Raw genomic sequence first — 26,576 nt, forward strand, 5'->3', positions numbered from 1 at the left:
ATCACACTGCTCCTAATACTAATAACATGTTATATTAGAGTTTCAGGAGGCAGCATACAAATATTACAATTTTCTTTGCAAATACAAAAATTAAATATTAGTTTCCCATCAAAAAATAATTTTATGATCAATGCGTATGAAATATGCTCAACTTACAGTTTTAATAGAGCTTCTCTTGTTTAAAAAGCTAGAGAAGTTAGGCTTCTCTTGTTTAAAAATATTCCATGTGATTTTAAGAAATTTTATTGGATTTAAGGTGGAATAATATATTACACGAAAGCAATAAAAATACCCATAACCAACATAAAGCTGCAAAAACATTTATTTATATATTAATATTTAATCTCGCAGACAATTTCATAAGAGAAAGAAGAAAGCAAATTCCCTTATTTCAAGCATTTATTTTTATTTATACGATAATATCAGCACCAATAGCTACATTATTTTACTTTATTTTACAAAACATTTGTACAGAAGCATACCAAAGACGAATGTCACAGTAATATTTATATCTCAAAAGAAAATCAATATGCTCTCCATTTTTATAATTACTTTTAAATTATATATTTTATAAAATATAAAATTTCATTAACAACATAAATTTTACATTTCCAATTCTGAATCACTGAGAACCGAAACGTTTTTCTTCTCATGGATATACTTCTCATATGGAAACTATAGCAATAAATTAGTGAAACTCATGAACAATAAATCTGAATTTACAACCAATAAATAAAATATCTACACCATCAAGTGTCCAGAGAATGATCAGGGATGCATTCACTTTCAACAATTAATTCCAATAAATAAAAATCCCACGAAATTCCGTCACAGATTTCACATTATCCTAATTTAAAGTTTCTAACTGTCTCAGTAATACTCATAAATACTATGCATTCTAACAAAAGATTAAATAACATGTTTATAATTTAAGTGAATCACCATAAACTTTCTCTAGAACACTAATGAATATCTTTCATTGTGTGCTGAATATCAGGAACTTAAAATATATATAACAATGTAGATAATATATGTTCCATATGAAATGAAAAAAAGATATTCTTTAATGACCAATGAGTATAGAATGAATTTAAAACACAGATATTTATCTATCTTTTTTATATTACATATATCATTTAAATATAACATGTCACAAAAAGGACAGTGACAATTTTTCAACATTTAAATATATTGCCCAAAAATAAAACTTTAGGAGATGGAACTAGTGTCAAAAATATTTTTTTCTCTCTCAGGATCCTCTGAAGTGTTGATCTTAGTATATATTAGATATAGTACCCGATTTTAAAAAATTATCGATTTAATTAAATATGATACAAGATACTTCAATATTAATAAGCCAAATAAATGCTTCAAATAGTATTTATTTCCTATAAAAAGGATATAGAGTATTATAATGCTATTAATGCAATCAACACTTCTTTTGAAGCCAGAGCTCAGAGAAAATGTTCATCAAAGTAAATGTGTATAGTTCTCTCATAATTACAAGAAGCTACATTAAGAAAAACATTGCACATAAATTACGACCTAGAAATATCGACCCAGTAAATAACACGTCAACCCTTACCATTAAGCTAACATATATATAAAAATTAGTGCATATAGACTAGTTGCTCAGTAAATATGGGCCATATTAAGGCACGGCCATTTTACAAACATAAGTACTTTTCTTCAAACGCAGTGAAATTGGTCATACAAATGGAAAATATGTTTATAGTATGATATGTACAATGCACAAAGACTGAATTCAAAAACACATTTCAAATTATATAATGATAAAGAAAAACATTTTGTAAACTAGCTTTTATCTTTATTATTAAAAGATAACCAATGTAAAAGTACAGCAATTACATAAAGCAAAAATGCATTAATCTTTTACTTTTAAGGGAGAGGCTGATATGTTACACTTCCAGACATTTTTACAATGGAGTTATACAAATTTTTGTACCTTGCTTAGGATTGTTTTTTCAATAACTTAATATCATGAAATTAACATGAATGCACTTATGTTCAAAAAATTAAAATTAGACATATTTTGAATTTTCCCATGTGGTATAAGAGAAATGCTAGTTAGTGGTTTTAAAAATTAATTTTATGTAGTATGAATACTGTTTAAAATTTTAATACTGTTAGAATATTCAATTTTGAAATCTGAACTGAAGGTCTGTTGGAAATTTTTCAAAAATGTGTAGATATGTTCTTTGAACTTTATATGAAGTTAGAAAGCTGTGTTAAAAATAAAATTTTGACAGTATGCAAATGATAAGAAGTCCATGAAGTTTTAGAAGTATCTGACAGGATGAGTTTGGCACTCCATCTAACTACTTCAATATCAGCAAAAAGATAGTTAATTTATGAAGATTACTTTATATCACAACCCCGATTGCAATAATTCAGTGCAAATAAAACACTTTATATAACATACTATATAATTTACTAGAAACTCTAAAACGACTAAAAATTAATATATCTCCCTTTGGTTATTAAAGTTTTTAGACATCATCAATTAATTCGTCATGCTTTAAAATATGTAATGTTTTAGATTCACATCACGTAAATATTAAAGCAAAAATACAGTTTTGTAGTGAATGTTGTGAAAACTACATAACTTTATTAAGAGATGCTGTAGTAGTTTAACATGCTGTTGAAATTACTATTATAAGTTAGTAATATTGTCACATTTAAACTTCTACCAATCTAATTTATTAAATATAAATTACAGCCTTTTCCTTTTCCACATTCAGTTTTATTCCTTTACTGAACTGGAATTTAAAGAAACTTGCTATTATGCTAAAATTCAATTAGTCTCTTTATCAGCTCATTTATTAAAACATTTATCTTGTTACCACTTGATTCACTTGTAAATATATGCACACAAAATTATTATTCTAGTTGAGTTTCTGTTATTAAAATATCTAAATATCCATCCATCTTTAAAAAGTTGTGTATAAGAATATTACTTTCTGTACAAACCTGGCTATTAAACTTAAAAATTTAGTGATTTTAACTAATGAAAATTATATTTAACTTTTGACAAATAATCAAATTCTAGCAGCTAGTATTCTAACTGAAAATTCAATATTCAAAAATTCTTAATGGTTTTTCACGTTTCACAAAATTTATTCATATGAAACTGAATTTTATCCAACAGTTCAACATTATGCTTTAAATAATTAAACTGAGTTAATCCTGAAATATTGATCATTTGTAAAATATTATTTCATACACTGTAAAAATTAATAATGAAGTTATTTAAATTTTTCTGCATTATAAAAACCGACTGCGTTAGTCTGAAATGTAACGAAATAAACCAACATGTTTACTATTTTTCAATAGAACAGAATTGGTTTTAAAACACAAATGCACTGATGAAGGCAAAAAAGCCACTTCAGTATGTTACTGAATGAATTTATCAAAAATACATTACATTACTTAACTAAGAAACAACACTCTTAAAAGAATTTGGCGACAAGTTAGAATAGTCAGCAGAGTTCTGTTTCTGAAGCCTTGTCCACACAAATGCATTAGGTACAATGAGACAAAATACATTTTTCTCATAAATTTAAAGATGGGAGAACAGGTGAAAGAAAAAGCAGGCTCTGGCTGTAGTGGATGATACAGGAGACAAAAATTATCAGAAAAGGACAGCAATCCACTTATTCATAAGCATGGAGGACTGGCTATGCTTCAGAACACTCCATTTTCCTAAAAAGCAATGCAAGAATGAGAATTAAGTATCAAGACCTTAGTTACAAAATTTACTCAGTTTGAAACTTTTATGTAAAAAGAAATACACAAAGTTTTTTTATTTATTTAAATATCTAATGTTGGCACCACAACATCATTGTACAACCTATTAAATTATACACACTTTTTGCTGCACTTCATTTACATTTTTCTTGAACTATTTTAACTTAATTAACGGATTGCTCACAGTAAGTTGAAAATGACATCAAAAATTGCAAAGTTTGAAATTAAATATCCAGGTTAATTTTTGTTGCACTGTAGTCAAACTTATAACTACTCATTTTTTTCATAACAAATATGAAACTTTTCGAGACATAAGTATAGGAACCAGGAGACAGCATTAAAAGGTAGATTTTGTTGTTTGTTGAAAATTTATTTTAAATTTGGTATTGCCCCAACATGAATATTTTCATCATAATAAAACACTTCTGAAAGTGGAATAATGTGATTATGACCAACGATTGCAAAAATAAAAGCTGGGGAAGGACTTTTTAAGACGAGTAAGCATGTGGGTGTGTGGGTGTGTGTGTGTAATAAATATACAAGGAGAAGAACTTGAAAAAAATCAATTTTGAATCCATTTTACAATCTGTTTTGGAAAAGTCCTTCATTCTGACTGTACATACTGATGTCATGCAAAAGAAATCGTTCCAGTGGATTAGGGAAAATGGGTATTTCGGTTGAAATATAACACCGGAAATTCTTCGCAATTATATTTCCTTTACTTCGGACAAGGAAGTAAAAATGAAACTCAAAATACTATTTCACTGAATCTGAAAACCTTAATAAGTTGTTAAAGGGCAAATAAATTTTGGGGAGGAAACAGTTGTAAGTTAATGTAATAATAATGTGAAGAATATGATTATGCAGGCGGTTAAGAGGAAGGTAGCTGCAGAATACATTTTCTTAACTATATATTTCACACAGGTACTAATATAATAATTCATGAAATTTTCAACAAATCCATGAAATTTCCGAAGTATCAACACATTGTTTAATAATGCTCTATAGAGTATTTAAACGGCTTATGCTTTATAGATATTTTTATATATATACTTTAATTACCTTATTTCTTGTTTAAATGCATTTTACACATTTTATTTTAATTACTCACCATTTTATGAATTTTAACATTATACATCTGAAAATTAAATATATTACTTAAAATTCTCTTTTCGTATGAAAAATTTGAAAACAGAGATCTACACACAGTCCTACGTTACATTCCTTGCACTCGTAATAACTCATTTGCCGTTTTGGAGGATTTTTCCGGGAATGTGAACAAACGAAGCATCGTCGTCTCATTTTCTTATCAGTCTCTTCTGAACAAAGTTTTGGAAAATGTCTTTCAGTTAATCTTTCAGAATCAATATCAGAATATCAGAATTTCAGAATCAATATCTGAAATATTTTGCATCATTTCTGCTATTTCATGCTCTGTTAAACATTTTCAATGCTTCGACATTGCAACGGTAAAAACAAAGAATTCACGTCTAACAAGATCTAATTATTTTCTTAAAACTGAACTGCAAACCGAAATACCCAACGCTTTAGAGCAAATAAAACTTCTCTACTTACAGTAAACAACTACCACGTGCAAATAAAGTGCGATTTAAAGAGACGTCATAAATCACGCCATTCGGAAACATTTATTTTCCCGTTTGTTTATATAATCAAAAACACGTGTATGTGAGTCATGCTTCTCTCATTTCGAGTAGAAGGTCTAATTTACATGTATCTGAAACCATATGGACATACAGTGCCATCTTGTGGCAGAAATTATAGTTTGAAAAACGTTTTAAAGTACTGGCACAAATACATGACAGTCGGTAGAGAACGGAACAATCCTCTGGCATGCCTGCGTGTCGGCCGGTAGAAAAGTGTGTTCGTTGCTGGCACGTATACATGACAGTCGGCGAGAAGGGGTTAAGAGGAAACACTTTAAAAATTTCAGTGCCCTCACTTGTATTTACACCTTTTTTTTTCCTTCATGCTTCTTCTCTTACTCTTTGTTTAGCACCATACATTTCATGTTTAAAGTAGCAGTAAGAAATTTTGTAGAGCCCCTTATCCTGAATACCTAAGACATTTCTGTGGTGCCCCCTTTCCTTGGTGCCCTAGTATATGCTTATTTTGCTTAAAGGTTAATCTACTTCTGCACAACATTATTTGTTCTGAACTTTATAAACATGATATTATGGGCAGCAGAATTAAGGAGCAGAAAAATTATTTGAATTTAGAAAAGTATTGAGAAAGAAAATTTAAGGTAGGCCAAATTTATAGAGTTTAGGGAGGCCCTGAGCAGTAGTGTTTAGGACTCGCAAAAATTGCGCTCAGCAGAAAAATGCCTAGCACCAGCCATATCAAATATTTTACAAACATTATTACTAATTCAAGAATTTCCACAACTGACAAGCATTTTATTCTACATAACCTTAACTTTAAAGAACTGGTACTTATCGGTTATCCGAGCTCACATTTTCTTGGCAATAATATTTTGCTGCCAACAATTCGGCAGCAAAGCATTAGTAACGAGATTTTGGTAACCCTTGACCGTTTATCACCAGCTAGCCGTCCACGGCGAATTTTTTAAGCTGTTGCTCATAATATTAATTTTTCAGCTGCTGAAATTTGAAAAAATTAGCAAGTGAAATTGTTATACTGATCAGTGGAAAAATGCAAATGACTGTCATGTGGGGATAGTCCTTTTTTTAGACAAAAATATTATTAATAAGAAGCAGATAAGTTTTACTCAAATGTTACTGATGATGTTTTGTCGCCAAAATATACGTTCGAGCCAAAAAATGATCTAGACAAAAATGTTAGACGGGATAACCAATAAGTATACCAATGAATTTTATACATGGCTGCATTTAAACATTAGTAATACTTCTCAAGTTTCTTTTTGAGCTTATGCTCCTCATTAAAAATAACTCATTGATTTTAAAAAGAAGATATTAAAATTAGTGATAGGGTTAATGACTTAATATCAATAAACTATATTTTGAATAATGTCAGAATACTATATTTTGAAAAAGACATGAATGCTGGGAAGTAATAAATTACAAAACTAATAGTTTGATTTACATTCAACCTTTGTTTAAATCATTTCTAAACACTTACCGGAATGTATGTGAACTTCCTCAGGGCAATGTTGCTACCTTCCTTTGGCTAAAAAAATAGGAAAAAAATCAAGACATTCCATCTAAATATATAGGCATGCAATTTACAATTTATATAAAACGTTTTTAAGGGTTCTGAACATACCCACATATTAATGAATTACATGAACTACCAGAAGAATTAGTTAAGTACTCAAAGCATGTAAAATATAGACACAGAATCTTTATTTTATTTTGATGCACAGACAATACTTGTAATGCATAAATTTGATTTTCTCTAAATATTTCTAAAAAATATATTGACTGGCAAGTAAAACGGAAATCATGGTATGAAAAATGTATTATATCTTATCAGTAATATCTGAATAAATTATATGACTAATGCATCTAAAACCTCCCTGAAGTAACAGTTATTTAAGCTGAGACTAGGAAATAGACATCTTCAAGCTGCAAAACAATCAACCATGCTTAAAATTATGAACAGTTTAGATATTTCAAACTGAAGAACTTATAAGAACAAGCTGAAATTAACAGCATCTCACTGACAAAACGTGAGCAGTGTGTGCAGGTTTGAGCTACAGAGCCTACAGATTATTTAAAAACTTTGAGAAAGGGAGGGTATGTTCAAACCATCTTGCAATGTTTTTAACTATTGATGCAGTTACAATGAGTCCACTAATATTTATAAATATGGGTTAGTTTCCCATAAAAAAAAGTATCTTTTTGAAATAGCATCTTCATGAAAGCATCTTTTTCCACTGGCAGATGCTACATTCTTTACCTCAAGTAATTAAGACTAGATTAACAGAACCATATTTACAGAAAGGTTTAACCTGGTTTAAACTCTTTCTAAAAAGATGCTGAGTTTTTTTTTTTTTTTTTTGTCATTTTTATTGTTTGTTTGTTCTTATCTTTAAAGAATGATGTACAGAATATGCAAATATGGATGGCGTGTGTAACTCAGTACTAATTTTCAAATGCTCGAGAAATACTTTTAGCAAGCATTTCTACAGGTAAAATATTTTTTTTTAGTTCCACAAAAGCTGTGCGGGATTGCATACAAGACTTCGTACCCGATTTTATTCATAGATGTATCTAATCCAGACAGGGTCATAATATTAAGATGTTCAGATGATAACAGCTGGAAGAAGAATTTGCTATATTTAGTGGTCAATAAGTTCACCTAGGTGAAATTATGTCGAATACTCTGGAGATAATATAATATTTATTCTTATTCAACATCCATTTCATAACATAAATTTTCTAATTTTGCTATTTCTTTTCGGTCACATGCTAAGATCCTGCTTATTACAGTGTACAAAGTTTGTTTAAAATTCATGCTAAAAGTTTCAGAACTTGCATTTTCACTGCATTATATTTTTAAAGCATTTTCATGTACCAGTGTTAGACAAAATTGTATTATAATTTTATGCCATTTTTTAAAAAATATCAGTAAAGATACTACATATTTAAAAAGAACATTTCTTGTGAAATTTCAGGAGCATTTGAAACACATGGCTCCAGATGATTAAAAAGTCTGTAATGCAAGTAAAATAACTTTTTGAATTATTTAACTAATATGGCCACAAACATTCTTTCTCCTAATAGTTTTTAATTTTATAGAAATGAAATAAGAAGATATTTCAGGTTCACATATAACTTCCTAACACGTTAAGCATCATGTCAGTCACTGACGGCTGACAGTATACTTTTCAGCTTGGCAGCATCAGTCAATATTAACTGATGATATACTATGTAAAAAATCACATTCTTCTATTAAATTTTATACAGATCTTGGGCTACCAGCATGTGGACAAAATTGGTTATTGTGGGTAAACGAAAAAAAAAAAAACACAAAACGGGCTTGGCACTTAACATGGTTAAAAACTAACAGCTGTAGTTACTTGCATTTTGATTTCTTTTTATACAAGTTTTACTTACCATCAATAACTTCTACAACTTCTGTTGACATCTCAGATGTACTGGAATCATTCTGCCTTGAAGACTATAAAGTTCAAAATATATTAATATAATTCTTTGATAGCTTTCTCATATAAATATTCATATGCATAATGCAAATGCACAGTGTTAATGTTTTCAAACATATACCTACACAGTTACGACATTTCATAAAATAAAGCCCATAATTGAAAAAAAAAAAAAAAAAAATCTGTGGTTATTTCAGTACTTAAGGAGGGCTTTAAAAATTTAATTTTCAAATGGCTCACAATAGAGCCAAGTAATATTTTCAAACATTCCATTTGGTAAAATTTTAACTTTCATATATTAATTAACCCTTTGCGGTCGGATTAAATTTGGAGATGGGTATCATACTGGTCGAAATTAATTTCCGTCGATAGAGCAGGGATAGTCTCCTCTATACTAGTTGTCTAGCTCCCCTATACGTGAAGGTTTAATTTTTGAATTAAAAAAGTGGTTTTCATGACGTCATAGAGCAGTACCAGACGTCTTCATTAGCTCAGATAAATCCTAGTGTTACGGTTACAGAAGCTCTATGCACTCAGCTTTCCCGAACACAGGAAATTCCGATTGCTTATTACCAAGCCACCCACACTAATTCAGGAGACCAGCAGATTGACACCAGTCAGGAGAACTACTAGATGCTTCCCCTTTAGCTGAAGCAGAGGCCAAAGCAGTGTGTTGGAGAGAGAGAGAGAGAGAGTATCTCGCCCTTCAACTACCAGAACCCTCCTTTCCAGCCTTACTGGTCTGCATGTACAGTTAACGAGTAGACAGTTTTCTCGACATTCCAGCCTAGAGACAAGAGATGGAACAACTTCTCATGACAAAGCCCAGCCTCTGAAGAGGAAAACCTTAAGGGAAAAAATAAAAGCTATGAGGAAGGGGAAAGGGAAAATGGAAAGATCACCAAGGCTCTGGGATTGTGAAGCTCGTCTTATCAAGTAAACTATCCCTTGAAGGGCTAGAGTACCTCCGGATTGCCATAGCCTTACTTAAAAAGAATTAACCTCGGAGGGCAGGAATAACCGACAGTCTTTAGGGAAGGTCTGTCCAAATTAATCAGGATCATTGATCTCACATGTAAGAAACTTAGAATAATGTGGCTTCAGTATAGACCTTCCTTACCGATTAATTTAAGGGCATTCTAAAGTATTTTTTAGTAATTTTATGTAGACAATAATTATTTTCTAAATATAAATTCTGCCAAAGTTTTTAATAAATAATAATTATGAATAATATGTACATACTGATGAACTAGGAAATGTTTGTGTGCCCACATTACGACTCCTTTTGCTGGGCATATCACTCAAAATGGCTTGCAAATGTTGTAATTGAGATAAAAGAGACCTGTAAGAAATTTAAATATGTTCTTTAATATTTCAAAAGTGATTAAAAACTAAAGAAACTTATACAGCAAAAATATTATATTAACCAAATTTACAAGCATTAAATTTAGCATATCTTACTTATTGCTCCCTTCCAATGAATCTAATTTCTTTTTATATTCGTTGTTTTCACTAGAGAGGATTTCGACTCTAGAAGAAATATTGAAAAATCCAAAATGTAAACAAAAAAGTAAATCGGGAAAATACTAGATTTACCAAAGCTGTATCTTAAAAATTAAGCTTCTGCTATAACCCTAGGCAGAAAACTATCTAAAAATGCCGTAAAAAATGTATATCTAGCAGAAACCTTGTGCTTACTTTTTTTCTAGGGCATCCATATATTCCTTTTTCTTTCTTCTACTTTCCTGAGCAGATATCTAGGTACAAAAATTCTAAATTCAAAATTTGCATGCTGATAAAAAACTGCTTATTGGTTCATATAAACTTTAATATTATTTGATGGCATTAAAGAATTTAAAAAGAAAGCATATCTTAATTCAAAGCAAATAGTAAATAATTCTTTGACTACAGCATTAGTTTCAATACTAAATGCTTAAATTACATACCAAGACTTTGTGTGTTAAATATTGAAGCTCAGAAATAAAAATTAATTATATTTTAGTTCTTTTGAGATTTTTTTTTTCAATGCATACATCCTCCAAAACAATAGTTTTACAGAAAATAAAGTACTATTTAAAATTTTACTTCCGCATTTTGATTTGTTTCCATAGTAAAAGAATACTCTGTTTTGAGTTTATTTAGAAAGGAAAATAAAAGTTACATGCGTTATAACCTTATTTTTAATTTTTCTCCTTATCTTCTTCAATGACCGCTCTTCAGCTTTTGTGAGTGGTAACCGTTGAGGAATGGGATAGCCTTCGGCGAGCAAAGTTCTTTTTTCTTCATCGGTAAGAAGCAAAACTCCAGTTGCTCCTTTCTAAAATTTAAAAAAGAAAAACTTGCATAAGTAAATAAATATGTATTTTAATTCGCTTTCTCAAGATCATCGAATTCGCTAAATATCCAATATAACAAGAACAGTAGTATATGTTTCTAAAATTTGCAAGCAAATTTGCTTCAAACTCACTGGCTGACTGCTGATGAGAGCTGCTTGGCTGTTGCTAGAATGCTTGGACGTTGTTGATGTTATGGGCAAAACAACCTTGGCATGGGACTTGCGTCCCACATGTCCGGTGGACTGGGTCGTTGATGTCGATGAAGTTGAAGGTGGTGAAGAGCAGAGAAGAGCTGGGGGTGATGAAGGGAGGTGAGAGGAGCCTCCATGAACAGGAGACAAACTCCCATCAGAATCGCTACCATTACAGGAAGGTGGTGTGGGTGGAAGTGGAAAACCGCTTGCTGCAAATAACAGTCATAGGAGAAATTAGAGATATTTTATACATATTTAAGAGAAACACTGATAAAAAGAGTACAAAAAGGGAGATACCCCCTCTTACTCTGCATACAAGATAGTAAAATGTTCAAACAAACCTAAATTAATTGTGGAAGATTACTTAAAATAAGTTAAAAAATTTAAGGATTTTTTTTTTCATCTTAATAGAGTTAAATGCGAATGTTAACTTTTTAACTTAAATCAAGTACCTTTTCAATGGCAATATGCTAGAAAGCTTAGATTAATTTTTCAGTACCTCTGAAGACTGATGTAAGATAAAACACACCAGGGTCTATGAGTCCACCAGGGTCACTATGAGCACGAGGATCGCACCACAGTCGGCGCAAGTGCTGCATCGAGCAACAAAATCTATATAATTTAGGAAGGCACTAGACAGCAAAAGGGTTAACGCTGACCATAATGACTTTTCTTGAAAGTTGATAATAGGATATGCAATACAAACAAATTATAGCAACACTTATCGTAAAGGCTGAAATTTAAGAAAACTGCTACGCCAAAACACAGAATCATTTTGAAGGCAATAGGTATCTGTTGCCGAAAGACATTTCTTCCATTTTTTTTAGCAGATGTTTTATCTACTTCAAAAAATTCGTATGTGACAACTATTTCCTTTCTGCCTAAGGAAAACTAAGTTAAACTGCAGTATATATATTGTAAATATGCATACACACAAACAGCAGAGCCCGTTTAAAAAAGTCTGAAAAGGCCCAAATAAAAAAAATTCAAATGGGAACATTTTTCCAAAACTGTAATCATTCACAAAACAGCTTACTACTGCAATATTAATCTTATAACCAATGCTCTGAAATTAAAATCCACTTATTTTCTTTTTTAATTGAATTTAAATAAATTAATATAACATTTCATTTTCTATTAAATTACCGTTTTAAATTTTAATTATTTAAATTACTTTCAACTAAACTATATTAAAATTTATTTCTTAAATGTTATTTAAATATGCAAAATGGAACTGCCTACCGGCAATTTTTATATATTTTTAGCAAGTTTTTCATCAAATTTTTCATTATTTAAAACTTTTATTCAATAACTCCTATTGTAAAAATTATGCATAGCTAACTGTTTCCTCCTCTTTTCAATAAATTGGTAATGATAGCATTCCAGATGTCTTAAAATTTTCTTTGATTTCTATGAAATGGCGAAATATTTTTATAGTGTTTATTTTCTCTACATAAGAAGGGATATTTCCTGGTTCTTTAATTTCGCTTTCACTTTCAAATTTTCGATATCTTGACGACATTCATCTTCCAGTAATAAAATTTCGCACGACATAACGCCATTGTCCACATTTATTAACTTGGTAGAACTGAACTGAAACTCATTCGATTTTGTAATGGTTTTCAGTCAGTTTCTTAAACGTCAAGGTCGTATTCCCCTTCAATCGGCAGCAGAAAATCCAGCTTTATAAATAAGTTTGAGATGACATTTGACGTAATCGATTCCCATGCATCCACCGCAAAATGCACAGCCTCTAACATATTAAGCTTGAATGTTTTTTCACGGGTTTTTATTTTGTTGCAAAAACATTTGGGAAAATACCACTTAAACTAGCTGATGATTTTTTAATCTATGACATGTAACCGGGAAACAGAATTAGTGGCAAGAAAATGATTTTCACGTTTTCAAAGGGAGGCTTTGAAAGTACTGCAAAACTATCCATAAAGAGCAAACTTTTTGCGTTCTTTTTAAAATTTTTTGTTCCGTTTAACTTAATATTCTTCATAAAATTTATTGTCATTACCGCTTTCTTTTTTAATTTATAATTACGCAGTAATGTTTCAACACTTGAAATATTAATAGATTTTTCTTTCTTTGGGGACTTTTCTACCATCAATAAAGGCAATTTTTCTGTGCCATTTATGTTGCTCTTTAACAAAAATTTTGAAAAATCTAGCTAGACTTTCCACCATGCATTTTTACCTTTTATATGCAGCATATTCTTAGACGTCCGTATACGTTTAGAGTCGCAGTGGTGGGTCGTAGATCAGTTTTATCAAAAAGTCAGAAAATCTAATTTTTTATACGTTCCTCCGGACTGTACACTTGTGTTTAGGAAAATTTCGCACTCTTTATAAAAAATAAAACACCAAACGTTTGACTCTTGTACAACAAAATCTGACCGTGATATTTGTTAATCGAGAATCATATTCAGGGATCGTACACAAGCTGACGAGCGAAACGTTTGCATCTGTGCATAACTAAAAATAAGATATTGCTTAGGAAAAGATTTCATCTTAAGAGGTTACGTGCCGAGCATTTGTATGCAGATTATTGTGAAAAATATTGATGAGCATAATTCCCCCCCCCCTCGAAAAGGATATCTTATAGAATTCGTATTCTAGAATATACTGGGAGGCTGAAGTTTTGGCACATAGCCAACTCGTAACATTATTTGCCTTAATTAAAAATTTGTATTTTAATTAATTTTTTACTTTTATCGGCTTTATGATCGTAAACTGATATTCATGAAAGTGAATTTTAATAAATAAAATTTCATTCAAAAAATTTCATGAAAAAGTATACAGAATTTTAAAATTTACAAATTACTTGTGTGAAAATTCTTTCGGCATTACGAATGCAACAACATTATAAATAAAGACACTAGTAAATCACAAAAGAATATCATGGAATGGCATTTAAGTGGGAAAAAAGTGAACCTCAAATTGTCTTAATTTATTTATTTACCGACCCTTTAATGCAAATTCAAAATGACGTCAAATATCACCTCATTATATACCTTGGTCAATTTTTGGTCATAGAAGATTTTCTTAAGTATATTGACAGAAGGAAGGTGTAAAATTTAGATTTCGCATTTTACATATAATTGATTTCTTTAAATTTCAAAATACTAAATGAATGTTTGCATCATTTAAATCATTTTTGTAACCGGAAGTATATGTCTACGAAAATAAATGCCCGATTAGAACTTTTGTGGAAGTGGTGCATATGTTTTATCACAGAGCGTACTGAAAAATAGTTCACATTCATCTATTTTAAACACTGAGAGTTTTTCATTTATTTGTTTCGTTGGCATCTTCACATTTGCGTTCGCTGTTTATGGGCACAGACTAAACCAACCCGTTTTTCAGCCAGCAACGTTCCATCCATTCGATGGGGTAAATTAAAATTCCGAATTTCTTTGAGATTTTATAAACTTGTCCATGCAAAATCTTTTAATCCGAATGTTCGAGAAAAATCGCTTGGACTACAAATAACGCCGCATTTAGCAACAATCCATTTAAAATAGCGACTGCTTAATCCAGGATAAATGGCAGTTTCCATTTGCTGCTTTTAAAATTTCGCGTTTTTACTGAATAATCAAATCTTTTTTTAACGCTTTTTGGAGCATTAAAAAACATTTTGAGGGTAAAATGTATACTGAAGTATTATATATTAGAAAATGTAGACCAGCGATGCCTCCCTCCCTTGATCTTGTTAAACATTATGATGATGACAAGTAGCTTTCCAAGGGGGGGTCACTGAGAAAAATAGAGAGACAAAAGAACACAACTACCTTAAAAAATAAGACAGACCTTTCATTTTTATCTGAAAGGGGGGGGACATATATTCGATAACTTCTTTTAAAAGAAAAGAGAATAAAAAATCTATTTTCAGAAGGAAACGTTTCTGAAGAGAATTGTTGTGAACTTCTTAAAGTCTAACAGAACGGGCGCGTTCGATTGACTACAGTGATAATAGTGCCCTCTAGCAATATATATCATACTTCTACTAAATTTATATTAGGAGATAATATAATCAATATTTCTTTAGTAAATATAATATATATATAAATCTCAATCTATAATGAAGTGAAATAGAAAAAAAAAAAAAAAAAAAAAAGAGTCAATTGCAAAGTTATACAACATTTCCTAATTATCACAAAGCAACATTTAAAAGTAAACTAACTCGCAATACTCTCTAGTTGCATGCTATCGGATCTAAATCGATTACAAGATTTGATTGATCAAAAAAAGATTTGATTATTCAGTAAAAACGCGAAATTTTAAAAGCAGCAAATGGAAACTGCCATTTATACAAGAACGATTATAGAGGGATTTCTGCCATATTTAATTGCATTTCTGTCAAATGCGATGAACAGAATGTTTGTTTAAAATTTTGCACACGTGTTAAGGTTTCATTAAACGTGTCTCGCTCATCGCCTACTTACTCAGTTTTGGAATGGCAGAGGTATATTCCCAAAAAGAGCATCTGAAGACACTTGGATAACTAAACGTCTCTAGGCCTGCCAGACAGATGTTGATAGTCAACTGTGCGATAAAGTGAAACAAATCAACTCAAAGCTTTTGATGGTGTGTTGCTTATCCAACACTACAGTGAGTGTTTGTAAATATACTGTTCAGGGTATGCTGTCCAGTTTGGTAAACATTCAACTGGCAAAGACATTCTCAGCATATTTCGCGGCAAAATATTATCCGTATAAATGACATCCCTGCAGTTAAGGAATCACGTTCCTACTCTACTGTAGCATAACCCCGTCAGTTTGGGAGGTCTAGATGTTACGATATTCGAGTGAATCCCAAGCAAGGCCAATTAAGTCAATCTGAGAGCCTATGGACAACGTCGTTGAGGAGCCCCAAATTCCCAGATTGGTTATAGGGGGGAAATAATTACGATTGATTATATATAAGGTGGTTTTCTGGCTCTCCTAATGATGTCCTTAGGTGCGTGTGCACTGTGGGCTAGGCGATAATGAGTCTGCTTCGGAGCCTCTGCCTTTATCGTCAAAGTCTGAAAGCTTTTCTACATGAACATTGAACATAACTTGAGCCGTTATACGGATAACATCACATCATTATAAGCATTTTGCTATATAGTAACTGATTATCTAATTAATCATAATCTAGTTCTAAATCATATCGATAAATTTATATATGATGTCAGTGAATCTTTGTAGGTAGAGGATGAGTACACTTACTCGATAGAGAGGGTTCCACTTTGACGTTGACTTTAGGGAACATCATTTGGTGGTCTCTAGACGATGAAGACGCAGAATGTAAAGGTGAAGGCCGAGCGGCAAGGACGATGGTCGGCTGCTTCAGAAGAGATTGAGGATGCAAAGAAGATATGGAAGATGCAGAGGAAAGTGGCGGAGATGGTGCATTTAAAAGAGAAGATATTGTTGATAAACTGTGAGCGCGAGGCGATGTAGCAGGGGGAGGAGAAGCCGGCTCCTGTTTGATAAGAACATTTTCTGGAAAATCTGGTTCTCCTGTTGCAGACGTCATGGACACTGCTGGAAAGCATTCAGTTTCCATATCTGTAATAAAAGAAACATTCGATTAAATTCAGGTGTCGTTGAAAACAAAAATAATAATGATTTTAACAAGATTAGAGCGACTTTAAATTTCAGCTATGATAAATAAAAAAGAAAGGATGATTAAACTAATGTTTCATGGCATTTATCTGCGATATTTTTATCACGCAACACGTGTCATAATTTTGACCACGTAATGACATAGCTGAGATTTTAGAATCTTACGAAAGTTTAAGCGAAAACCTACGTCACTAAAAACCGTACCATGTTTTATACGTTAAAAGAAATTAAATTTTACAAAGAAAAACAGGCTTGTACATTTTCGCATTTTTATTAGTTAAATTTTGAGCTATTTTTTCCTGAAAATAAGAAAAGTGATTATATGGATTAAATAAGTTTTCAAATCAAGAATTCTTTGACTTTGAATAATAATTTCCAAGGCCGAATTGATATTTTGGGGTGAAACTGTTGAGCCATATAATTAAAATTAATAACGTTGTTCAGTGTTACGCTCAGATTTACCACAGAGTAGCACCTAGCAAAGGTTTACGAAAATTATCATTTCCGATTTAAGATCAAATAAAAAGTGACAAAATGCATCTATGGCAAAACATACTAGAGCTATCAACTCATGGGAAGTAATATCTCAGTGAAGGATTTTCTAATCAGCCATTGGTAACACAGCCCCAAATGAACTCCCAGTGTTTTGCAGCTTAGACACTTAAAGGGGGAATCCAGCTTTTATAATTAAAATTCGAAAATGTATAAGAATATATATTTTATCAGTTGTTTTCGATGCGAGTTATAAGAATTATGTCGCATATTTCATTCGTATATTAGTATTTGTATACTGCAGCGTCATTTTTCGCTAACGCTACTTTCTTCTCTGTTATAATAAAATAATGCTGGTTGTCATTTATTTCACCGAGTCAAACATCTAAATAAATTTCAATTGAAACTGAATAAACTTAGCTCAAAAGCTGAAACATACAAATCTCCACCACCCCCTCGGAAGACGAACTAAGCAAATCATACGACTTCCTTTATTGAAAAGCCGCTTTGTAAACTACAGTGAGTGTAGAAATTATTCGTATAAGATTGGTTTCGCGAAAAAAACTATTGTTTTAGCTCGCTAATTCTATCGAAATTTCTTCAAAGAGCAATAACTAATAAAACATTTTACCAAATACGAGTGAAAAAAAAATTCGAAAAAGATATTGAATTAGCTTTTGAATATACAGGAAATTAAAATTAGGGATTTATTGGCGTGTTTGAACATTCAAACAAATGCAAAATTTTGGTAGCATTTTCTAATTTAGCCAGTTTTTCATTGATAACTGATGTCATTTATCTGGCGGATTATATAAAATGACCGGATGTAACATTAAATGTGATAAGAAACGTAAAATTTTAATTATGAGTCTTAAAGGTAAAGAAATGAGTGTTTCGAAAGAGAATTAATCTTAAAACTTCGTAAAGGTGGTAAACTAAAATTTCAGTTTTAGTTGACAGACCACGTTCAAATTTGCAGTCGGTTACTCAAAAGTTTATTGCGTGCAAAAGTTACAGTGCAAAATAGTGCTCGTTCAGGATGATTATATCTACTTGCATTAGTTGACAAACGATTTCTGGCACTTCGTTGAAGAGAGATCAGAAAGTAAGTGCTTCTAAGCTTATAACAGAACTGAGAAACATGGGAAGAGCAGTATAAGTAAGTACAATTCTAAATACATGCAAAAAAACACGGGTTCCATGGCCGTGTTGCGAGACGAAAATTCTTTGCGAGTGAGAAATTGGAGGTTACGAAACTGACGATTATTCTTCGCCAAAAAATACGTCAATAAAAGTCCAGAGTTCTGCAAGAAAACTATTTTTTCAGATGAAAGTAAATTCAATATTTTTGGATCGGACAGGAGGCGAAAGGTATGGAGGCGGATATTTGTGTATCGGACAAGAGGCGAAATACAGAAATGCATTCAAGGAATTCTCTTGGCAACAGTGAAACATGGAGGTGGAAGCTCGTTGGTTTGTGTGCTTCCGAGGTCTTTGATTTAGTCATCACTAATGGCATTATGAACCATATGAGTTATGGGCGTTTAAAATACGATATTACTTGGGATTTTTTAAGGTTCGTTTTTAGGTTCCAGAAATTTCGTAATGAATCAATCCTTCTTGAAGAAGGATCTTTTCTAAACATTCGTACTTCATATTTTCAAAGCATTTCCTTTCAAAGGATTTCCCGATTAACGACTCCAGATTAATTTAACGCTACATTAGTGTCACATAAAATTATATCAGTAATTTTTCTAACAGTTTACATAAAAGTGTTGCTTTATCTAGCAAATTTAAAGAAATATCGTACCTCGGAAAGAAAATACTTCACATTCAATATTTAGTTAGAAATAATTTCCTTACTAAAGCATAAAGTAAGACCCTTAAATACTTCTCCAAACTTTTGAATGGCAAGCTTATAAAGAATATCTCAATGTATTGACTCGAATTAGACTTATGGAGTAAATATTGCATATGCAATGAATTATTAGTTATGCTAGGTTACTCAGCAGTTAAGAGTTTATCTGTTTTAGATGTGTACCGCCCTGCACAAGACATTATGCGGTCTCATGCTGCGAAAAATTGTCTTTTTTTAAATAAATAGTGATTCGAGGAAAATGTAGCAATTGTTAATTTCAGATTCTTTGCTGAATCGTTTATCTGCAGTCTACTTTCGTAAAGTTTGCAATATCAGTATGGATATATGTCTTTGGTAAACGAAAGGGCAACATTCACAATCAGAGAGTGCAACACTTGATCGCTAAAAATCTAACTGAAATTTAAAACACCCGACTTCCTTAGTATAAAGTATGCGAAATTTCAGTTTGTCATATGAACAGTCTAGAGGAAATAAAGTGCAAGATAGTAGTGCTGTAAGACTATGAAAGGTATCTACAAATTTTCATTGCTTTCTACAATAAATTTTGGCTTTTACATAACGTCGAACGGATGATGCTATTGATGCATATAATTCATACCATGCAATGTATAAGAAAAACGTTACACGAACAATATATCTAGAGCTCCTTGTGTCATAATGATTTCCAAATTATACATAATTGTGTAATTCAGGTTATTTATTAATCAGTGAACTGCAAATAATTGAAAAATAAACTGTCTTCGTTCCATACTTCTCCCTCAAAATGATTGATAAAATAAATTCAAAGCACAGCAGACCATGTTTGGGGAAGAAGTTAAAGATTCCATTTAGAATGCATGATTGCATAAACAATAGAAAGGTGGCGAAACAGAAATATTGCATAGAAAAGTGGAGCAATATCTTATCAAAAACTTCGGAAATTTACTTTATTTTTTTAGAGATTTTTCAAAATACCTTTAGCTAAAAATTTAAAAATTAGATCTTGAATGAAGGTCCCATATTACAATACTTCGGCAATTGTATCAAGCCTCTTAAAATATGTTAATTGAACCGGGACGGGAATTAAAACTATTTGAACTCTTCATTCTTGTCTTCATTTTAGTGACAAAATATCTTTCCCTATTTCATTCTATTAAAACGGAAGCTGATATAACGTGATTAAGAATTACGCCTGAAAAGCTTACGACTTCCTCAAAAATATGCCATAAATTAAAGTTAAAAATAATTCTTACATAATAAATGAAGAAATTTTTTGTATTTAAAAAAAAAAAAAAATCAAGTAACAAATTTTAACTTCCTGTATAAAAAGTTTAGGTTTTCAACTTTGACTAAAATAAATAAATAAATTTTCACTTTTAATATTACATCATAAATATGACTAGCACCTTTTTCCTGATATAACATAAATCTATTACTTTTGAACTCAGTCTTTTATATATATAAAATTGGTAAATAGCGCAGCGCACCTCTACCAGTTTGCAACTTGCTCCGCTTGCCATATTTTATTTAATTAATAATTATAGAAATATCACATGACAACTATATGTCTAAGAGGAGGGATGCTTACGTGAAGGGTTTTAAAGGAAACTGGCTTGGTTTACCAGTGGCCGAGCGGTAAAGCCGCTGAACACTGGTAGTTCCGACCTGATTTCGATTCCAGGCAAACGGGCTGGCTGTATGGGCATTTTCGTCGTGTTTTCTCCAATGTGTAACGTGTATACAAGCCAGTTTCCCTTAGAAAGTCCTGCACGAAGGCATCCCTTCTCTTAAGCAGATAGCAACAACAAAATCTCTTTAGCATAGTTATATACCATTTCATCAGCAAAAGTGGTTTTATCTTAATTATATATGATTAATCAGTGTAACCTGACAAAAGGTAATTCAAGAATGATGCGTCATTAGGTGTTCTGTACGAGACATTCCCTTAAAAATTAATATATCTTGTTAAATAAAATCAATAAAATCTATGAAATTAATACACACTCAGGAAACTGTGCCTTTGGCTGCAGATAAAGTAACCGCTTTTATTTCATTTTTCTTTTCAGTTTACTTTGCATAACAGCTGCATATCCTGAAGGACACATTACTAAACAAAGTGCGGTCATCGCACTAAGTCTTCAGGCAAGACGCGCAGCAAGACCTTGCAGAGGCCACATCGCATACCATTGCCATTCCTAACGACAGGGTATCCTCTGCTTCTGCTATTTGTTTTATTTTTTCCAGGGTGGTCTTGATGAGGAATGCTTACAAAATATTAGAGGGAATGTAAGGTTCTTTCTCCTCTTCTAAATACTAGTTTTAAGATGTAGACGCTCATGTGCTATTTTTATTGCTCAAAGTTCTCAAGTTTGCGTCATTCTGTCCATTATAATAAACGATAATTTTAGCTCTTTTTATCAACACTGTTATGACGCTTTAAAACATTATGAGCTTTCAATTTTTTTCAAGCTAGTAAATTTAGACTTTGCTATATTAAAATGCGTAGCATATGCTAGTAACTTGAATGAACATCTTTTGTAAAAATACTACTTTGGTTAGACTATGCCATCACACTAATTTGAAGGGAGCAATGATCTCAGGCCTTTAGGATAAAACTACGGGATTATTATCATCAGGGAGGAAAAAAATGGATCTATATAGGGCACTTTCGATGAATTAATAACCGGTTAAAATTTACTATTATTTCCGTGTTTACGACAAAAATGGATTTTTCTGATGAACTGCACTAAGAGCTTACAAGTTTTAGTTTCTTGACCTAAAAGAATTTTTAGAATTATAAATTAGCCCACCAGCGGCCGAGCGGTAAAGTCGCTGAACAATGGTAGTTCGGTCCGAGGTTCGAATCCCGCGAACGGGCTGGCTGCATGGGCGTTTTCATGGTTTTCCTCATGTGTAACGTGTATACGAGCCAGTTTCCCTTAGAAAGTCCTCCACGAAGGAATCCCTCCCCTTAGGCAGATAGCCCTCGAGGCTTTGCCATAATCATACACACACACAGAATTATAAATTACGGTGAAACATGTGAAAACTCTTAGCGCAGAAAAACTGTAATTTTAAGCTACAGTGATGAGAATTCGATTTACCTCTCACTATTAATTTCAACATATCTGCCAAATACAGTTTACAGGGAAAAATATGTATACAAAAACAATATACAGAACTTATATTTTCAGCCATCAACAGACATTTATATGCAAGCAAGTCGATGACTGTTGACATTCAATTAATTTATCACATTATACTGAGCATTTTTTTCGACAGTCTAAGCTTATATATACTTTGAAGAATTTACAAACATATTGAAATCTAAACATTTTATTTTGTTCCAGAACTGGAAGAAAAAATATCGAATTTCCAAAACGCCCCGATTTATTTAGCAATAGATTAATAATTGCCCTCTTGTAGCTTATTTAGTTACACTAAAATTTCAACATACATGCAATAATAAAAAATGCAATCTTTTAAGGAAAAATTTTCGTGGGAAGGAAAAAAACATTATCCTTCCCTATTTGTATATGAGATGCTCGATTCTCTACGATGTGATTCAAATTCCTTGTTTCTAAAACATTTCGTACTCAATAAAACAGCTTACAGTGCATTTCACGATAATCACCCCTAGACATCTTTCAATCAAAAATATTTGATCAGCTTTCCCCATTTCCTTTAACATAGCTGAGTTTTCCCATTTCCTTTAACAAAGCCCTGACGGACAAAAACACAGAGTATTTTTTGATAGGTGTAAGGGAAACATTGTAATTTCTGATATACGCTCGCTCAGTAATTTCAAACTTTTGCTTGTGGAAGAAAACTTTCATGGATATGCATAACCTTTATTTACCAAGTCAAATAATAAGCCTGAATCTTTCAAAGAATCCTTGTTTTTTTGCTGTATTAATGAATCCTATCACTGCCTCTTCATAGTTAATCATAGTAGCCAATCAAGTACAGAAACCTCAAGTTCTTCCTTTTAACCTTCACTCTGATTTCTACAAATATGAGCATTCTCTGTTGTTCTATTTCCAAAATGGACTTCAGTACACTATTCAAGTTTCAAATATTTTTTTAAAATTCCGGTGAAGGATTTATGATTACATATGCCGTTACTGTTAAAACATGGTAACTAATGGTAAAGGAGTGGGCCGCAAAACAATCAATAGTTTTCTCTCGGTTCTTTTTAGTTTATTCTATTATTAAAAACTAACTTGCTTTATTTTGGCACAATAAATGTAATAAATGTATTTATCACGGACTTTCCTATTGTACGGTAAACGTTATTTACTCTTTTGATGTTTTCAGCTTTGTCGCGGAATGTTCTCGATAACTTGTCTCGATAAAATAAATCAGTTGGCTATTTTCTAAAACGCAGAATGGTGCATTTGTCTTTAACCTAAAAACGCACCGATACTCAAGTTTTTAAAGCATGCTTGCACTGTACTCTACTTCCAAAGCATGCCTGTATTGTACACTGCTTTCAAAATACTTTGATATTAAAGAAGTTTGGCGTTTGAAATAAAAATGCATTAGAACCCTCACGAAGCACTGACAGACAGCAAAGCTTAATGAAAGAACGCAACACTTCTACCCATAGAACCACAATTTTATGAATAAAGATTGGAATGGATTGGATTATTTAATTATGGCAAAGCACACGAAGGCTATCTGCCTAAAGGGAGGGATGCCTTCGTGGAGGACTTTCTAATGAAAACTGGCTCGTATGCACGTTACACATACGGAAAACCACGAAAACGCCCATGCAGCCAGCCCGTTCGCTGGATTCGAGCTTCGAACCGAACTTTCAGTGTTCAGCGTCTTTACCGCTCTGCCGCTGGTGGGCCTTTATGAATAAAGAATAGTACGGATAAAAAATTACATGTGTCCATAATAACGCATTTTGCAACAGTATATTGCTGTGAATATTTAACAGCTATATCAACAATAAAGCGAACTGAAATGACAACTCCACATAATGCGACTTTTGGGGTCTAGTTGTGGGACATTAGGACGAAATTGCCTAAAATAATCGAACAATTAGCTAGATTCGGGTTTATTCTTAAAACTTCTATCAGCTTAAAAGAATTTTGCTTCCAGTGAAGTCATTCTCATTAGATCTAATACGTGTTTAGTTCTTTGTGATCCAAAACTTGTATTCTAGTGTACTAATCTTAAAGAAGTACACTGTTCTCTCCATACAGCTGGAACACATTTTGCATCTCTTTAAATCTTCATCTTATCACCTCTGCAAGAGGGAAAAGAGATCCTGGTTGCCCTTGCGTAAACGCACTGTGAATAAAATACCCAGCGAAAAAGAGATTTAAGATTAGATTAAACTGACGCTTAAAAAATGCGGCGGGGTAAGAGAAAGAAGTCTCATAAATATCCAAACCTAAGATACTGTTTGCAGGGTTGCTGTAATCGTAGAGGCAGTCAAAAATCTTACAAAGCCTGCATGTAAAAATATTCCAGCATCAAGATCGACGTGACTTTAGTTGCGAAAAGTTACAACCATTTCAAGAATTGAAATTTATCCCTCGAAAAGTGGTACGAGAGATATTTCCCACCAAGCTCTTAAATGAAGCATATCGATGATGATAGCGGGAGAAAAAGGAAAATAAATGAACCGCAACATTATAACCCTATTTTAAACTCGACGTTTGTAAAATTTTGTCCGTTTCGCCATTTTCCACACAAAAGAGTAGCCTTGATTCACGGCATCAGTGCCAAAATTTTCATGGATGATGGCCTTTTCCGGGGATAGACGTCAAAGCAACAGTAAAATGGCATCTTCCAGAGCATAACATTCCCGTTCATTTTCTCTTTTATTATTGTCTCAAAACACGGATTATTCCAAGCTCCGCACATTCCGATTTACCTGTCTAGACGCAAACTGCTGCTTTTTACAAATGCCACACGTGGGTTTCACGCTGATTTTAAGCTAAATTAAGAGTGCTTCATTTTGAAGTAACTCTTATTAATTGATTTAGCGTATTTGAATTAGCTATTAACTAAAGACTTGAGAAGTTCTCAATTCCGGGTTTATATTCCTGCACGCCTTTAGCGGTACTCCAGTGCTACCCATATGGCTTCAACTACTTTCCGAGTTAAGATAATCAGTGTAGAGTAAAGTATATCTAAGAAACGACTCATAGTTTTAAGCAATTTTTATCGTGTGCAGTGCAAAAGAAATACTTTGTTGTTAAGAAGCCTAAATAATTTAGTCTGTTAATTGATTATGAGAAAATGCAAGAGTATCTGCAAACAATATAGTCTGATATCGAAATTTTTAAAAAGGCCATGGTGCTTGTAAAAGATCATCATTTCTATTAAATTCCTATCATCTGAATACATTAGGGTATTGAAATATGCCTAGCAGAAAAAATGACAACTTCGGAAATGATTTGCGCAGAAAACAAAGTTATGTAGGACACTTTTATATATAATTTACTGTTAAGACTGTTTTAAGTGAGTTAATAATTTACGCATTTGGAGAAAATCCAGTTACAAAAACAAACCCAAAAATAATTTGACAGTAGTAATCAAATGTTCACAAGTAACATAAATAACTGTTTCACCGTCTTACTTTTATACGTAACAAAAAATAAAGAATGAATTTCATTGTTTGAGAGAAAACGTGAAATCTGAAGAGTTTCTTATTAAATCACGTCCAAGTGGATCCTCCAACTATATCACGCCCAGTTTGTTTTTTATGCTTATGCAGATCAAGGCTCTTTTCCAAAGCTGCTTAGATTATAGTTCAGTTATACCCTCTGGTGATAGTAAAGTGTTTAAAAAAGACGGAAACAAAACAGTTTACTACGAACATAGAAACCAGGGGGGATGGAGTTGGTCTAATCATTGCGGCCGACTTGCATAAAGGTGTTGATACCTTTCGACAAGACACATGGGATAAAGACACTGGGATACTGGCCCACTTGTGAAATGCATTTCTGTGAGGGAAGTAACCTGCATCAAGGCTGCAAGGAGGCACATGTGAAGGTGATAATCCTGGCGAACAGTCGCCAACTTTCACAAAGGTGCCAGCACATTTTTCAAGTTGACTCTCGATTTCCAAGGCACAAGATTGCCCTAACAAAGGCACAAAGGACCGGCATCTTTATGAAGTTCCGCATTAAAACATTCAAAGTTTAATACAGTTACCATTAATGTACTTTTTTTTTTAGTGTCA

General features: G+C 32.2%; 1 protein-coding gene across 5 annotated transcripts in view; it reads right to left on the reverse strand.

Annotated features, from left to right (window-relative positions):
* Positions 1-304: 304 nt before the first annotated feature.
* The window catches only part of LOC118187672 (cyclic AMP response element-binding protein A-like), a 339,383-nt gene continuing 313,111 nt past the window's right edge, over positions 305-26,576 (reverse strand). For all 5 annotated transcript variants that reach the window (XM_085809268.1, XM_085809269.1, XM_085809270.1 and 2 more), the window contains exons 3-11: positions 16,624-16,965; positions 11,343-11,614; positions 11,049-11,192; positions 10,574-10,632; positions 10,337-10,405; positions 10,118-10,217; positions 8,829-8,892; positions 6,889-6,936; positions 305-3,723 (exon numbers count right to left, since the gene is read on the reverse strand). In XM_085809268.1, the coding sequence (XP_085665394.1) occupies positions 6,923-6,936; positions 8,829-8,892; positions 10,118-10,217; positions 10,337-10,405; positions 10,574-10,632; positions 11,049-11,192; positions 11,343-11,614; positions 16,624-16,965 (1,064 nt within the window). In that variant the 3' untranslated portion in view covers positions 305-3,723; positions 6,889-6,922. The remainder of the gene's footprint in view (positions 3,724-6,888; positions 6,937-8,828; positions 8,893-10,117; positions 10,218-10,336; positions 10,406-10,573; positions 10,633-11,048; positions 11,193-11,342; positions 11,615-16,623; positions 16,966-26,576) is intronic.

This window comes from Stegodyphus dumicola, chromosome X2, assembly GCF_044657685.1.
Source record: "Stegodyphus dumicola isolate Sdum_Otavi_A_Nest chromosome X2, ASM4465768v1".
Lineage (NCBI taxonomy): Eukaryota > Metazoa > Arthropoda > Arachnida > Araneae > Eresidae > Stegodyphus > Stegodyphus dumicola.